The sequence below is a fragment of the Miniopterus natalensis genome, chromosome 14, assembly GCF_054644295.1.
Source record: "Miniopterus natalensis isolate mMinNat1 chromosome 14, mMinNat1.hap1, whole genome shotgun sequence".
NCBI lineage: Eukaryota > Metazoa > Chordata > Mammalia > Chiroptera > Miniopteridae > Miniopterus > Miniopterus natalensis.
Genome location: NC_142094.1, coordinates 4,777,936 through 4,794,580, shown reverse-complemented (window position 1 = coordinate 4,794,580; position 16,645 = coordinate 4,777,936). Strand labels below are relative to the sequence as shown.

General features: G+C 55.3%; 1 protein-coding gene across 1 annotated transcript; it reads right to left on the bottom strand.

Annotated features, from left to right (window-relative positions):
- Nucleotides 1-1,086: 1,086 nt before the first annotated feature.
- CDHR1 (cadherin related family member 1) lies at nucleotides 1,087-15,630 on the bottom strand. Its single transcript, XM_087824223.1, has 15 exons — nucleotides 15,585-15,630; nucleotides 15,070-15,165; nucleotides 13,922-14,067; nucleotides 13,078-13,128; nucleotides 11,729-11,818; nucleotides 10,461-10,547; nucleotides 9,113-9,229; nucleotides 7,974-8,117; nucleotides 6,741-6,944; nucleotides 6,139-6,291; nucleotides 4,527-4,691; nucleotides 3,966-4,033; nucleotides 3,204-3,432; nucleotides 2,274-2,531; nucleotides 1,087-1,620 (listed from the first exon to the last, which is right to left on the bottom strand). The coding sequence occupies exons 1-15, from the start codon at nucleotides 15,628-15,630 to the stop codon at nucleotides 1,087-1,089; spliced, it is 2,388 nt and encodes a 795-aa protein (XP_087680349.1).
- Between the last annotated feature and the right edge of the window lie 1,015 nt (nucleotides 15,631-16,645).

Here is a 16,645-nt window from a genome sequence, read left to right as displayed (position 1 = left end):
GTTTCCAAGTTGGGTCCTGGCTAGAGAACAAGACTGCGGAGCCAGAAGCCCTCAGACCAGGTCTCTGACCTGCCCCGTGAGGCCTCCGGGGGTCATTCTTGGGAAGCTGTTTTGTCATCTTGACAAGTGGAGGCTGGATGGCTGTGCCGCCCAGCTCTGAGCTTTGTGCTGGTGGCTGCCCAGGCTGCACCAGGGATGTGGTGGCGGCAGGGGATGGAAGGGGAGGTGCATGAATCAAGGGCGAAGCTCTGGCTGCCATGGGCCAGCAGCAGCACCCAACCCAGCACAGCACTTCCTGGGGTGCTTGGAGTAGCTGAGAGGGTCTTAATAGTTTCTGGTGCTGCTGAACCCTGAGAGGAGCCTGCAGAAAGCATGTGTGCTGCTTGCACTGGGCTGACTCCTCTTCGCTGCGAGTTACTCTGTCCCTCACCCCAGACCTGAGTGGAGCAGACAGGATTTACTTTCTTCATTTCACAAGTGAGGGAGGGGACGACCAGGGGGTCTAAGCAGCTTTCACAAGTTTACAGCACATGAGAGAAGAGGTCTCCTCAGCCCTGATACCCCACCCTCCCAGCGGCATTCAGCCACAGCCCACACAGCATGTTTTCAGGGCACCTTTGCCCTTTCCTGCTGCATTCGCTCTCCCTTAGCCTACAAGGTTTGCTGGCCTCCAACCTTCGCCAGCACTGACCCTCCTTTGTCTGCTCTTGCTCTGAGCTGGAGGCTTCGGGATCCAGGTTCTAGACAGCCTTGTCTCGTGTGGCCAGGGCCCTGCTCCTCGCCTAATGCTGCGGAGGCCCAGGAGAACCTGAGGGACTGTGAGGTCTGGGGCTGGTGAGTCAAGGACGGACAGAGCAGCTCCTTGTTGATCCCAGCTTCTGCAGAATGGAGAACATTGTAGCTGTGCCAAGGGCCTGGGCATGGAAAGTACTGTCCAACTGCATCCAGAACCAGGGAAATCCCTTGCCCGAGGTGCTGTCCAGAGCCCTGAATATGGAGGTTACAGCGCTGTACAAAACAGGGGTGGCCTTAAGGGGCAGAGCTGGGGAGGGTGAGGTGGGGAAGGGAGGGGCTGTGAGCTGCACTCTATAAATCAGCCGCATTAGCTGTTCTCTTCTCAAACTTTTGCCTGAGCTCAGAGACCAGAGCTGACCGGATGGGGCTTCCCAGGGCTTTGGGTTTGGGTGACCATTGAGGTTGCAGAGAGGTGAGTGAGCCAGAGACCATAGGCACAGTCCAGGGGGCTGCCCCTGTGCTGAGCGCCATTCTGGGTGGAGGAGGGAGAGCTGGGGCTCTGGGGGATGGGGCCCTTCCTGGGCCGCTGCTGCAGCTCTGGTTGGGAGGGTTCTCCTGGGGAACAAACTTGGCAGCAGCCTCGGCCCTGCTGGACTGGATCTCCTTGGTGGGGACAGCACAGGGAGCAGGGCTGGGCCGCCTGCGGAGCACTCGCCGCACCGGCAGGACCTTGTTGGATTTCTTGTTGCACCAGAAGGTGGCAGTGGAGACAAGGACTGTTATGGCCAGGATTATGACCATGATGCTGGCCAGCACCCCCACAGCCTTCATTGGGTTGTCTCTGGTCTGCATCAGGAGGGTGTCCATGGGGCTTCGGGACAGCATCTGGAAGAGAGAGCCCTACAGTCAGCTTCCCCTGCCGGATCGTTGGAAGACAGAGCAGGGGTTGTGAGCTCCCTTAAGCCTGATGTTTTTTTTTAACTTTCTGGGGTCAGCTATCCTTTGAGAATCTGATGAACACTACGGGCTTCATCACAGAACAATGCACCCAGAGAGGAAAACACAATGCATGCAACTCACCAGAAAACATGCACAGAGGAAGCATGCCGCAAACACCTTTCCTGACTTAAGGCTTCCTCGGTACCTGGACTTCTCCAGGAAGGAGGATGTCACTTATCTTTCACTGCAGGCGCCACATCTGCTCAACTGTAACAGGAGCTCCTAAAACTTTCTTCCTGGCACTGATCTGAGAACGATGCATAATGATTTCACTCCTGCTTTTCAACACCCATGACAAGGCAGCATCACTACTCCCATTTTACAAAAAAGGAAGTGGGGGCTTGGCAAAATCCAAAGTCACACCATTATGATATTAAAACTGGGATTTCAACCTGACTCCAAAGCCTATGTGTTTGGTGGCACAGGAGCCTGTCAGTGCGGAGGGCCTTTTGAAGGAGGGCGGTCCCTCCCTCTGGCCCTGGGGCAGCAAGGCCTGAGCTGGCCATCGGAGCCTCTGCCCCAGCGAGCTTCCTACCCACCTCAGGGTCTGTGATGTCAATTTTGAGTAAGGCCGTGGTGCTGAGGGACGGGGAGCCACGGTCCTTGGCCTGCACCTCTAGGGACCATGTGCACCCTCTGTTGTGCGTGATATTATGCAGAGCATCCAGGGAGCGGATGGAGTTCTTGAGTCGGATCTCCCCCGTGTGTGCATCGATGTTGAACACGTTGGCTGGCTCTGCCTGGATGATGGAATAGTCCACCAGGTTGCTGGGCTCCTCCGCATCCTGGTCTATGGCCTGTGCACAGGGAGAGACAGGCATGGCTGGGCTTCTAGGATAGTGCTGTGCCCCCCATCTACACCAACATGTCATATGGGGCTTGCTGGATGGATAGGACATGGTCCTGGTCCTATTGAGTGGACTGGAGCTGGGAGAGAAGTTGAAGGTATGCCCTACTATGAACCAGGCCAGTGCCAGGCCTGCTATGTGTGCTGTGCCACTCCATTCTCAGAACAATCTAGGCAGGAGGTAGTGCTGAAAAACAAAAGCTTGGATACTGAGTGACTTGTCTGAGGATAGACAGGTAGAGGAGGGAGCTGAGAGTCAAGTCTGCTGGGCCTTGGGGTCGTGCTCCCACATGGGAGGCCTGCCTGCAGAGGGAAGGGCATTGCTCTGAGAGCAGGAGGCCAGCTCTGTGAGCTAAGGTAAAGCAGCACCTAACCCACCTGGGACTCAATCTTCCATTTTGTCAAGTGGCAATATCTTTTCAGAGGTCATTTCTGTGTTTGGTGGCACAGGAGCCACCTCTGGGTTGAGGTGAGGCTGGGAATAGATCAGGTATCTTAAAAAACCCTTGCCAAGAGTGAGAATCCAATACATTTTATTTTAAAATAAATTCTTATGCCACATTGTCTCTTGCAGTTGCCAGAACAAAGCTTTTAGGGGAACTGAGTTGTCTTTGAAGCCCACCTCAATTTTCACTGGGGTCCCCAGCACCATCGTCTTCTCCTGGATTCTCTGTCCAAACTGGGGGTAGTGGTCATTGACATCATTCAGAGTGACGATCACCTCCGCCAGGCTGTACCTGCCTTCCATGTCCTCGGCTTTCACATAGAAGTGGTACCTCGCAGTGGCCTCAGCATCCAGGCTGGCCCAGGGCTGGGTGTAGATGATCCCAGTGGGTGAGTGAATCAGAAAGCTGCCAGGCACAGAGGGAACAGGCCGGGGTATGCACAAGGACATGCACATGCACACGGACACACTGCATGCCTGCTGTAATGAGCTGCCTCCAAGAAGTAACACCTTATGCAGCTCCTCTAAGGCATCCCACACGCCCTTCTCCCCATCCCTGCAGTCTGACTGAGGTAGGCAGGTCCGACCAACTACTCACCTATCCATCAACATTACATTAATGACCTGAGTCACAGACTTCCGTCTCCTCCCATGGTCTGTTCCTCCCTAGCCAGCACTGCTTGCCTGGCTCCTGAGGTCATGGCCTCAGCTCCAGGCCATCATGACAACCCTTCTCTCAGATCCAAGCACCTCACGGAGCGTGCCCAGTGCCTCTGCCTCAGGCTCTCCGCTGCTTCCCTCTGCTCCTTGACCCATGCTCACCTTCACGACCCAGGTCTCACCCTTTCCAGGTTGCTCCTGACTTCAGCATAGACCCCATCTACCCTCAGTCTCCCAAGCCCCTTGCCCAAGGCCCTGTCTGAGACTGGATCTACTTACAGGTCTGCCCCTGGCCCATACAGGGAGTATTTGACTTCACCCCAAGGACCTGTGTCTGGATCCACAGCCTGGAAGAGAGAAAGCTCCTAGTGGCACCTGCCCTTTGTTCGCGCACATTAGCAGCTCATGTGTCTGAGGGTTGTTTTCAATGGCAAAACAAGGGACTTGGGGGGTTGTTGGGCTCTGGTAGAAAATGATCTGGAAGCCTGCCCTGAAGCCTTAGTTTTCTGCCCAGGAATCTCAAGTGTTACAGGTTCCAAAAGGTCTATACCTGGAAGGCATGTATTCTATTCCTTCTTTGTAAATGAGAAAGGGAAAGGGGGCAAGTCCTGTGCCCTGAGCTTGGGGTTAACACTTATACCCCCTTATAGTCCTGTGAGGTGCTGTCCCCATTGTGAAGAAGAAAAAATGGAGTTTCCCTGAGGGCAGGCAGCCTGTCCAAGGACAAGCTAATGAGTATGGGTGATTCAGATTGGAGCCCAGATTTGCCTGACTTTGTAATGTCTCCGTTGGTGGAGCTCCCAACCCGACCCTCAGTCCCGGGGCCAGACCCCAACCCACTGTGACAGCCACCACGTTGGAGCCCCCTGGGGCATCCTCAGGAATCCTGGCAATATAGTAGTGAGAGGTGAACTTGGGGACATTGTCATTGGTGTCCAGGAGCTGAATCACGACATCTGCTGTGGAGCTGAACTTCTCCGGAGTGTTTGCTTCAATGGCCAGAAGCTGGGGGAGGCAGAAAAGCAAGGACTTGTCTAGGTGGCAATCACTCCCTGTCCCAGCCCTGGCTCAGGACCCACCTGCCTCTTCTCAGTTCTTACTGTCAGCTGCTCTTCCTGCGACCATCCACAGGGGGCACCCCGCCAACTTGAAATGCCAGCTTTCTTATAGTTCCACCTGCATTGCTGCCCATTTCTTTTGTTCCACTGATTTGCATACTCCTTAGTTCCAATTTTTAAATGTATTGTGCTTTATGATATAATTTAATATTTGTTAGAGCAAGTTCCTGCCTCGTTCTTTTTCCTGAATTTTCCTGACTACTCTTACAGGTTGTGTCGAGATGTGTCGAGTCCCCTCACCAGCTCTCTGAAGGAAATTCTAGGTAAGACTTAATTGAGATGGCACTGGATTCTTTATTAATGAGAATTGGCATTTTTAATAGGGGTTCCTTCTTCATATCCTTTTGTAAAATTTTTGCATTTTTTGTCATTTAGATGTTGCCCATTTCTTGTTATAGTAATTCCTAAGAACTTTTTCTGTTAGTTGTCATTATAAAAGAAACTATTTTATTCTATTATTTTCACTGATATTTTTTGTATGTAGGAAAACCACTGGATTTCATGTATTAATTTTGTAACCAATCATGTTAACAACTTTGCTATGTTTCTAACTATTTTTCAATTCCCCTTAGGTTTTTCCAAGCAAACAATCACATCACTTAAAAATAATGATAATTCAAGTTTTCCTTTCTAATGTTTATACCTCTTATTTCCTTTACGTATCCAGGAATACCATTATCCCTGCAATAGTGCAAAATAACAGTGGTCATAGCAGGTGTCCACATTTTGTTCCTGGCTTCACAGAATGCTTTAGAAGTCCATGTTTAAGAATGATGTTCACTCTGTATACATGTATAATTGTAAGTAATTTTAACAATTTAAATAACATCAACAAATGTTTATTTTTTCCTTTTTATTAATATTTATATGTTTATGTACAATAGGCATTGTTTATATGTTGATAACTTCTAATAATTACAAATACAAAGAGTATTTTTTATGTTCTGCTAAAGTTTTTATCAGAATAGATGACATGTCAAATGCACATGAGAAAAGGATTTGTCCTGACAAATAGCTTCTTTCTCTGCCTATTAACATAGCAGCTTGCACACTGTAGTTTCCCTCTGAACCTCCCTGCAGTCCCGGGACAGCTGTCGTTCAGAAGCTGGAGCTCAGAGAGGCTATGTGAGCAGTCAGAGGAGGCTCTCAATCACCCTCTCTCCCTGCCCCGCTCTCTCCCCGAATCAGCAGCTGGGGCACAGGGACTGAGAGAAAGGGAGTAGTAGGACTAGGAGGGGCAGGGGTGACAAGGGACCCCTCAGGAAGGAACCCAGGTGCTGCTGTGAGCTGCTGGGGCCCAGGCCCCATTCAGGACAATGCAAAGCATCACATACCTTGAAGGTTAACACCTGGAACTTTTCAAAGTCAATGGCAGCTGAATTCTCCACGATGATTGTGACTTGGGCTTTATTCAGGACTGTCTGTGGTACCACTCGGAAGACATGCCCGATTCCCACCAGCTGCAGGTTGAATGTGGCATTGGCTTCCTGCAGTAGTTTGGAGAGGGAACAAGGAAGATGGGTGAGAAGAGAGACTCATGTACAGCAGTGCCGAGCGAGGAGCCTCCCTAGGCCCTGAACCTCGGGAGGTAAGCATTTCCTTCCTTGTGAAGGTGAGGCCATCAAGGATCAGGAAGGGTTGACAGACAACGAGGACCACAAAGGAGAGAAGTGCAGAGGCCTCACCCTGTGCTGGGCATGGGAGGCGACAGGACACATCCACAAATGCCTGTCTGGCCGGTCAGATGCAGAGGTGCTTTTGTTTGACCGACTTTTACTTTTTAATTGATTGTGAGTGTCTTTAGGCCAAGCAGTCTTTGATTACTCTCCCACCAGGCCCCTGTGACATAAACAGTGAAGACTGCTGCAGACTCAGCTTTGGGACCTTGACCCCATATGATTTTCAGGAAGACAAGGTGAAGGGCAGAGTCACAAACCTCGTCTGAGTCATGGACAGTGATCCTGAGGCCCTGCAGGATTTCCCCCTGTGGCGGGTGCTCATACATGGACAGCTTGAATCTGGTCTGGGGTCCACTTTCTCCATAGAATGTAGGTGGGTGGTTGTTGAAGTCCACAGTCCTTATGGTGACAGGGACTGTGGCCGGGGCAGCTGGGCTCCCTGCAGAGCTGACCTCAGTCACCTAGGATGGGAGCAAGTGACCATGGTTGTGTGATAGGATAACTCCAGGCTCCAGTGACCCCACCTCCTGGTACTTATTTTTAAGTGGTCCCCTCTCCTGGAGTGTGGTCTGGCCTGGTGACTTGCTTCTGACTTACAGAATGTGGCAAAGGTGATGAGAGACTACTTGGCAATCAGATTACAAGAGATTATAACTACCATCTTCTAACAACTCTCTCGCTGGCTTTGATGAAGCAAGCAGCACCTACAGAGAGGCCCATGTCTCAGAAAACTAGTAGTGACCTTTAGTCAACAGCCAGAAAGAACCTGAGGCTCTGAGCCAATCAGCCTAAAGGAATAAATCCTGCCAAACCCTGCCAATACCAGGCAGCCACTTGCGAGACTGTAAAACTGAGGACCCGGCTAAGCCGAGCCTGGACGCCTGACCCACAGAAACTGCAGGACAGAAAGGTGTGTTTTTTAAAGCCATTAGGTCTGTGATAATCTATTACAGCAGCCGCCGGAGACTAATACAGTGCTACTACTAGCCCAGGGGGCTGAGGCTGCACCTGCCGCCACAGCTGGCGAGCAGATGCGCCCGATTCCTCAGGACTCTCTCCACCTCACTGCACTACTCCCTCTGCAGCGGGGCCTGGGTTCAAACCCTAGCTTTACCCGCTCTGCCCCGGGTCCCTTGGCCAGGGGTAGGCGGCGGGGAGGGAAGTGTGGAGACACAGCAACAGGTACCTAACACAGGCTGCAAAGCCAGGGCCAAGAGTCCATAAGCACCTCGTGAACCACATGGCAAACGTCTCAGGAGGCCCTTCAAGGACCCCTCCCCTTGTTCTGTGAGCGCGCCTGGTCTCAGTCGTCGTAACAGTTCCCTCCTTGGGCCCTGCTTTCTCACACCGTACCTGCCTCTTAACTCTCTGAGCTCTGATGCCTACACCTCTCCATTTCCTACTTCACATCAGCAGGGGCCCCAGGGCAGCTTGAAGACAGGGCAGGAAGCACCAGGAGGGGACCTGGGCTGAGGGGCACAGTCACCCACCGGAATGGTGTCCTCATACACATAGTCATAGAAGGGTGTGCCCACGAAGACAGGGACCATGTCCTGCATGTCCTGCACGCTGACAGTGACCGTGGTGGTGGCAGAGAACACCACCTCAGCCCCTCGCAGCCTCCCTCCGCCATCCTGCAGAGGAATCGGCACAGGAGAGGTTGGCTCTGGAGCTGCACCGGCTTCGGCGGAATAGGGCTCCTGCTGCTTACAAGAGACAGCTGAGATCACTCCCCCTTCAGGAGTGTTGGGAACATGAACTGAGGTGATGCATGAAGGTCTTCAGTCCATGTCTGGTATGCAGTAGACACTCAAAAAGGTTCTTTTGGAAACAGGGTTAGTTTTCTCTCCAGGGAAATCATGTCAGACAAGTGGCAAAGGAAGGAATCCAAGTCAACTCTTCTCCCAGCCAGGAACCAAACCTCAACACCTCGAGGACCCCCAAGTGTGGCTCGGCTGCACCCAGTGTGGAATGGAGCTGTGTGCCGAGCCCAGCCCTGATGGAGAAACTGCAGGTGGGGCCAGCTCTGGTCTCCTGGCACAGCTGGACCAGGATAGCCGTAGCCCACAAGTGACCAGCAGGGGCCTTCCTGGAAATTAAACTCTGGGCCTAGAAGGTTGGGGTTTACTTCCCTCAAGGAGTAGCAACTTTGACGAAGCACTTGCTGAGTTGCAGGCCCCACACCACACACTTTAGAAATAAGAGGAACTTAGTTAAGCCTCAGGGATGGGCTGATGAGGAAACTGAGGCTCAAAGAGGGTAACTGGTCACTCAGAGAGGAAGAGGTGGGGTGAGCAAACCTAGGAGATGGGCAGAGGCCAGGCTGTGGGGGATGTGATGGGACATGAGTCTCCAGGCCTATTGAAGGGGACATGGCCTGTCAGTCCCCAGGAAGGAACATGACGATAGCAGCCCACAGCAGCCACCCTGGAGAATATGTCCATGTCTGGGCAGGGTCCACTGAAAACAGACATCACAGCTACACCCTGCCACCCTCAACCCCGACCCAATCATCTGCTCTCCAAACTGCCCCACTCTACTGTAGAGTCCAACTCTGTAGTCACCCAAGTGCAGTTTCCCCTGACAAAGGCTGAGGAAAGACTGAGTGCCCTCCATCCCTCCCCATTACCTTGGCAACCAAGGTGATGAAATGGGCCTGGGCCTTCTCATAGTCCAGGGTGGCCCCAGCTTGGAGGCGCAGCACGCCACTGTGGCGGTCCACGGAAAATCTGGTGGGCTGCATGTTCTGTAAGAGTGAGGGGCAAGCTTGGCCTGGGGAGGGACCCAGGCCAGGCCCAGAATGCCTATTCTGCTTACTTACAGGGGGGTCCTCACTGTCCTTGGTCATAGGACCTCCAGCCTCAAGGCTAAAGTTCATGTTTCTGGCCTCCAAGGTCCCCCTTGTTAGAGTTCTAGGTTCCCCTTGGTCTCCCTCAGTCAGAACCAAGAAGGCCCCTTCCAGAGGGCCTTAGCTCTCCCTTCCACTCATCTAGAAAACAGCTAGGTCCAGCTTTGGGCTGAACTCTGCCTGCAGGTTCCAGCAGATAGAAATGTCAGCATAGTGCTCTAACCTGGGGCGGGGGGGGGGGGGGGGGGGGGGGCTCTTCAAACCCTGCAAGTGAGTGAGTGTAGGCCAGTCCTAGGCAGCATTTGGGGTGGGGGAGTGAGGAGGGAATTAGATGATCCACAATCTAAAAGAGGGTAACTGTGTGTCAGAAGCTGTTACTGAGCTTTGCATGGATTTAATCCTCACAGCGACCCATTGACGATGCACTTTTATCTTTCCCATTTTACAGGCAAGGGAACTAGCTGGGAACATTATATTATGTTTGAAGGCCTCATGGGTGGGAAGTGGTTAGATTTCTTCAGTATCTGTGGATCCCAAGAGATTTCTCTATAACCTGTGTTTTTAACCACCAAGTTGTATTGCCTTGAAAACCGTGAGAGCAAGAGAGTAAATGTGTAAAGAATGTTATGGAAACAGTAGCATGCTCAGGAGGGCAGCTGGTCGGTGCCTGGGTGCCCAGGGAGGTGGGGGGCAAGGAGGGTCTCACCTCTGACAGGGTGGGATGGATGGACAGGGACAGGGCTGGGGCATCATAGCTCTGCTCCTGAGAGCTGCCCCTTCTACCCCCTTTTCTATAGGCAGCTTTCTTCCACCTTGTATGGTTGCAAAGTGTTTGGGGGTGGAGAACTAAGGGCCCTGGAGATCTGGGGAAAGGTAGGCAGACCAACTCAGAGGAAGCCAGGGTGGGCCAGCCAGGGGAAGACAGCTTCCGCCCAAGCCCTTCCCATGTCCTCACCTGTCTGTCCTTCCCCTGCATTTACTGAGTTCTCCTTGGGACCTGATGTGGCATCTCTGACAATTTTGGGAAACAGTACAGGCACTGACCTAGGGCCTTGGTGATGGAGGTGGAGCCAGCTCGATGTCCCTCCTGGCCCATGCCTCTGGTTATGCCTTGTGTGCGCTGCCTCACCTGTAGGAAGTAGGTGACGCTTCCTCCGGAACCTGTGTCCCTGTCCACAGCATGAACCTTGAAGATGCTGCTCCCAGCAGGTGTGTCCTGAGGGGTTGTGGCCACAGAGGTCAGTCCTGGGCAGTGGCAGAATGCTCAGGGAGCAGGTACGGAGGGCCATGGAAAAGTGGGGTCAAGGGAGTGAAGGGCTAAGAAGAGGTGAGAAGGTGGGGATTAACCCAGGGAGCCTCCGCAGGGGAGGGACACAGCCGAGAGTGCAGGAAAGAAGAGCAAGGGAGGGACAGATGTGTTCCCCTGAGGATGGCTTCCAGGAGAGAGGAAAACTAAGACTTCAGGGAGATAAACTGTTTAAACATGAACTGAGAAAAGGGTTAATAAACACACACATAATCAGCATCACTAGGAATAAAATATGGACAATTTAGAACCAGAGTAAAATATTTTTCTCCTACTAAAGCAAACATAAATATCTGAAAATTCCCAGTGTTGACAGGTGACAGGGAAACCAGCCCTCTCCCACGTCCTGGGGGAAAGACCTTATCAGGCTATTCTGGAAAAGCAATAACACCTGCAGGCATTCATGCTTTCCACCTAGTAACTTCAAATCTTGGACTGTTTCTTAAGGAAACAATTCTAATTAGAGAGAAAGAACTGTTATGTTCAGAATTTGATGTTTCTTATGACAGCAAAAATTTAAAGTATCTTAAATATCTAAATATAGGGGAGCAGTCCCATAAATGCCACCATTTATATGCTCACTAATGGAAGCTACTTAAAATAATTATGCAAATTTTAAAAGTAATGGGAGAAATGCTTGTAAATTAAATGAAAAAAGTATACAGAGCAGGTTTAGTGTAGTCCCAACTATGTAAAACATGCAGAAAATAAATCCAATAATCACAAAAATGACTAGAAAGAAAGACACTAAAATTTAACAATGCTGTTTCAACCAGGAAGGGTTTTGAGTGATCTTGAAACTTTTTTACTCTACTTTTCTACATATTTTACATTTCCACAATAAACATACATTATGATTTGAGAAATGGTAAATAAGCATTCCTTTGGGAAAAAAAATGAATGTGTGAGGCATGGCAATGGAGGTGGGGGGAGGACAGAGGGAAGGGCTCTCCAGAGGGCAGTGAGGGATGGAGAGGTGCTCTGCACACTGATGTCACGTCGCCTTGGCCAGGCCACAGGGCAGTCCAAGAGGGCAGGCCATGGGTCTAGGGTGGGAATGCATGGGCCCTGCCCAGCGGCTCCTAGCTCACCTCAGGAACCTGGACAGTGTAAGGCTCCTGGATGAACCTGGGTGCCTCATCATTGGCATCCGTCACTAGGATCATGACTTTTTCTGACACCTGAGAAGAGGCAAACGGGACAGGAATTGGGGCAGTGAGACCTTCTGGGAGATAAAGGGACAGTGGCCCCTAATGTCCCAGGTATATGTCTCTAGCCATCCTCCCTCCCTCCCTCCCTCCCTCCCCTTTCTTTTATTCATTCATGCAACAATATTATTAAGCAACTGCTTGGTGCCAAGCACTGTGTTCCCCTCAGAAGCAGAAGATAGTCTGGTGGTGTGTATTTTGCAAGATGAGATGGCAGAGCAAAGATCAGCATCTAAAAGACGGGTAGTGATATCATTCGGGGTGATGACAGTGGCATGCCAGGCACTGCCTGCATGGCGCAATTCTGATGACTCCAGGAGCACCATGTACACCATGGCCCAGGTACATGCATCCCTGCGACTGTGGGTGCACAATGCAGGAGGCTGCATTCAGAGGCCCCAGAAGAGGCATCTAACCAGCCTGTGGTGGTGGACAGCAGGGAGGCTTTGTAGGGTGAGAATTAAGCTCTGCAGCAGTTTGTCATGTGAGAGGGGAAGAGGTAAAGAAGCAACATGTGCAAATGCAAAGAGGAATGAGCCACAGGATGTGTTCAGAAAATGTAAGTAGATTTATGACTAGATGTTGGTGGGATGAATCTGGGAGAAAAAGTGGGTAAGGGCAATAGGGCCCAACGGGGAGGCCCTGAATGCCAGACTGAAGCTGGGGTTTCATCCTGAGTGTAGTGGGGGCAGCTGTTAGTGCTTCTGAGCAGGCTGTGGCCAGGCCTGTTTCTACAGTGAGGGCTCTGGCCCCATTCTGGGTGGATTGGGTCTAGAAGACTGCAAGCAGGAAGCTCTGTGGCTGCCAGGGAAGCACTGATGAGGGCTGGGGAGAGTGGTGGCCGTGGGGAAGGAGGTAAGGAAGGAGCTGGATCTGGGTGCCCAGGAATTCAGCTTGGGTGACTGGATGGCAGAGCCAAGAACCAGGCTGGAGGAGGCAGATGGGAAAGCAAACTTGAGGAGATGCTGTGGAACATGGGTGTCCTCCATTGGAAGTGCAGCTGGCAGGTCTCGCTCTCTCCGTTCTCTCCCTGTTCTCTCTCTTTCCCTCCCTTTCCCACTGGCCTCACTCACTGCAGCCCTCTCTGGTGGACCCTCCTGTGGGCACCTTGGGGCAGGTCTTGCTGGGCCTCAGCTTGGGATTGCCAGGGAGTCCCCACACTCGCAGGAGGTTGGGGGAGGAAATGCTGCTCAGGCTGTGCTGCCCAGGAGCCAGCTCAGCTCTGCACTCACCAGATTTAGGCCGTCAGAAATGCTGATGATGGCTTCAATCTCATCCTCCCTCTGCGAAGCAAGGACCGAGTGAGTGTCCACGAGTGACCTACCTTAGAGTCCCAAGGCCAGGGAACTCTCCCAGCTCCACTGAGCCCGAGAGAGAAGGCAAGGAGTAGGGCGGGGTGCCCAAAAGCCACCTCTGGCCATGCCTTCCTTCAGCGCTCTGCACACCTGGGTTCTCCTAAACCCAGAGGGATTGCTGAGGAGCCAGGAGAGTGCCCCCTGGCTAGAACGAGTAGAGACGCTAGTGTGCTGGAGGTCCCAGGAAGAAGGTTTTATTCCCTTTTCTTTCTTTTTCTCTGCCTCTCCCCCATGCCTCTCCCTATTCCACAGTTCTGCAGAGGTCCAGGTCTGTGGCATCTCAATCACTCCCCAGGACACAGCGGGGCTTCAGTGAGGAAAGGTGTTGAGGTCCCCAGTTCCCCAGGTAGGCACAGCCCAGTCACACTTTCCCTGCAGCCTCTGAGACCCACACCTTCCTTCTCCACCCTGGCCAATGGCTGGGCGGCCAGCCATCAGACCCGAGCTGGCAGCAGCCCCACAGCTGAGGTGCAGTTACATGGACAGCCACGCCCACCAGCCTAGTGTGGGGGCCGTGCCCTGTCACCCCGCAGGTGCAAGAGTGCAGAAGGGTAGAGTCTTACCAGACTCAGACCTACTCTCTAAACCATGCTTACCAGCCCTGCTCTGCCCTCTGAGGTTTTGCTTACGGGACTTCTCGAGGGCCGATCTTGAGGGGACCTTCCAGCCCACAGATGCTGGTCTGCAGGGCAACAGGCCATGCTCCTCACACTGCCCCTACCTCCCTGTCCAGCTCTTCAACCAGTGTGATGTTTCCAAAATTGGGGTCAATGGAAAAGATGCTTCTAGCGCTGGAGTCAAAGCGGATGTTGTAGGAGACAGGGTCTCCCTCGGGGTCTGTCCCATTCAGGGTGTACACATGAGAACCTGGAAGGAGACACAGGGGAGACCTCGAATCTGGGACCCAAATTCTCCTAGAAGTGGCAGCTGCTTAGAACCAAGGATTTGACTGTTTAAACAGCAAATATGCAATTCAGTGCCTAAGGTACAGCCCTGAGCTGGTGCCAGCTGCTGGCCTCAGCCCTGCTGGCTGCCTCCCCTCCACCCGCATTCTTACTGCGGTCAGTGAGGCACTAGGTCAGCCACTCTGCAGATCCTCGGCTAGGGACAGACTGCAGAGGAGCCTCAGGCTGCTGGGCCAGCTGGGGATGGCTGGTGATGACTCCAGGAGCCCAAAGCTGAACGCTCCAGGTGGGGGTGGGAAAGGGGTGCACCATTAAGGCGGGAGGCGCGGCTCCTGGGGCAGCAGGGTCGGGTGTCCCCACACCCAGATTAGTCCCTCGGGACTTCCCAGCAGGTGGCTCCTTACACTGCCACCTCTCCGCTCGGGCTCCGCAAGCCACCGGAGAGAGAGGGGAGTGCACATCTCTCCCCTTTCTCCTCTCCTCTCTTTCTGCCTATCCCAGGCAGTTGCTGTTCTTGGGCCATTTTTAAGCCTGAAGATCTGCGACTCTGGGAGTCAGTACCTTTGCTCAAGGTCACAGCAGTGGGTGCTGGGCACCAAAGCCCAGCAGGAACCGCCATGCTGCCCAGCCCTGCTGCCGCCTAGAGCCAGCTCTGTCTTTGCGCCCCCAGCGAGTCTTCTGGGGCTGGCCCAGCTCAGGTCTCCCTGGCAGCCCTGAGGTGCCAGCAACAGCCCTGGGGAATTCGGGGCACAGCCGGCGCCCGCCGCCCCCCCCCCCCCCCCCCCCAGGCAGCCTGGTGCTCCGGTCTCCCTAGATTTGGGAGATCATGGTTGAGTGCCATGTCCAGGGGAACCGTGCCACGTCCAGGGGAACCAGGTGCCCCGTCCAGGGGAACCAGGTGCCACGTCCAGGGGAACCAGGTGCCATGCCCAGGGGAATGAAGGCCGGTGCCAGGGCTCCTCACCGACAGGGGTGTCCTCTGGGAGGCTGAATAGAGCCACGTTCCCATCAGTGCTGCCGACCCATGTGTCGAAGAAGTGGGGGGCGAAGTTGGCCTGGGCTAGGAAGAAAACAGACAGACAGATGGACACCCCGGCGCGGGAGGGGGCAGCCTCCCCGCGCGATGGGCGCCCGCCGCGCTCCCGGGCCCCGGGGCCTCAGGGGTCTCCCCGCCCCCGCCCCGCCGGCTCCGGCCGCACTCAGGTAGCGGCCAAACAAAACCCACCCGCGGGTAATGGGGAACCCGAGCCCGAAAGGGGAGGTGCCCCGGCCCAGGCCGCACCAGGCGCGGGGGGCGGGTCCCGGGGCGCCCCGGGTCTCCAGCGTCCGGGCTCGGGGAAGCGCCCCGGGAGTGGACCGGCCGCGCGGGGCCGCGGGCAGAGCCCGACCCCCCGCCCCGCCCTCGCGTGGCCGAGCCCCCTCCGCACGGGCGGCCAGAGCTGCCCCCGCCCCCGCTCCCCGGCGCGGCGCGGCGCTCACCCAGGCAGAGGCGCAGCAGCCCCAGGGCCAGGGCGCCGCGCCCCATGTCTCCGCGGGCGGGCAGCGCCCCGGGGCCCCGAGGGCGCAGGGCCGGCGGGAGCGCGGAGGCGACGCGGGGGGCGGGGGGCGCGGGCGGGCGAAGGGCGCGTGGGCGCCCAGCGGAGCCGGGCTCGGGTCTGGCGCTGCGCTCCCGCCGGCGCCCGAGGAGACGGATTAGTGCGCGGGGGCCGGGCCCGCTCCGGGAGGGGGAGGGGGGGGGAGGGAAGGGGAGGGGGAGGGGCGGGGGAGGGGGAGGGGGAGGGGGAGGGGCGGGGGAGGGGAGGGGCGGGGAGGGGGTCGGGGCGCCCACCCCTTGCTCGGGCTGCAGCGGGAGCGGGGGCCCAGAGGTGCCAGGTGGAAGCGCTGTGGGGGGGCAGGAGTCTTTCCCCAAGGGTTCCGCGAGGAGGAGGCTGGAAAATTGGGGCTTCCCGGAGTCCCCAAGCCCCTGTGGGGCGGGCTCCCCTCGCGCTTCTCCTTAAGGGACGCCCGTGACTTCCAGGGAGGTCGATGCCCCTGGGGCCTGAGCGGCCGGGACTGTCCGCCGGCCCCAAACAGAGGCCCCTCCCTGGGGAGAAACGCGGGGGCTCGGCCGGGCTGCCCTCCAGACAAACACTAGGCTTCGGGGTGGCGCCCCGGAGGCGGAGGGGAGAGGAGGGCGAGGCCCGGGGAGCGGAGGGTGGGCCCGGGCACTGCCCCTCGGGCCGCGCGCCCGCCCGCCGCGGAGGGGCGCCCAGGGGTGCCGCCACCACTCCCGTCCCCAGCGGGGTCCACGCGCGTTGGGCAGCAGGGGCCGTCGAGGCGCCGCCCGCGGGGCGCTGCAGAGCTAGGGGCTCCCCCGGAACGACGAGCCGGGGCCCAGAGCCTGGCCGCGTTCATGCGCAGCCATGACTCCTCCTGCTGAACCCTTGGGCTTGGCCCTTTCGCTGGGAAGCTGCACTTTCAATGGCACAGACACTTCTGCGTCTTTGTGTCACTAAGTGCGGGACAAAGCCGAGGCCACCGTCCCCCAGTCCCGCGGAGAG

Bases quoted from the DNA above. Each gene is read 5' to 3' on its own strand.
- CDHR1 (XM_087824223.1), bottom strand. From the start codon at position 15,630: ATGGGGCGCGGCGCCCTGGCCCTGGGGCTGCTGCGCCTCTGCCTGG. The intron at 10,548-11,728 runs GTGAGCTAGGAG...ACAACCCCTCAG, and splicing joins ACACTGTCCAGGTTCCTGAG to GACACACCTGCTGGGAGCAG. The intron at 3,433-3,965 runs GTAAGTAGATCC...TGTGCCTGGCAG, and splicing joins TATGGGCCAGGGGCAGACCT to CTTTCTGATTCACTCACCCA.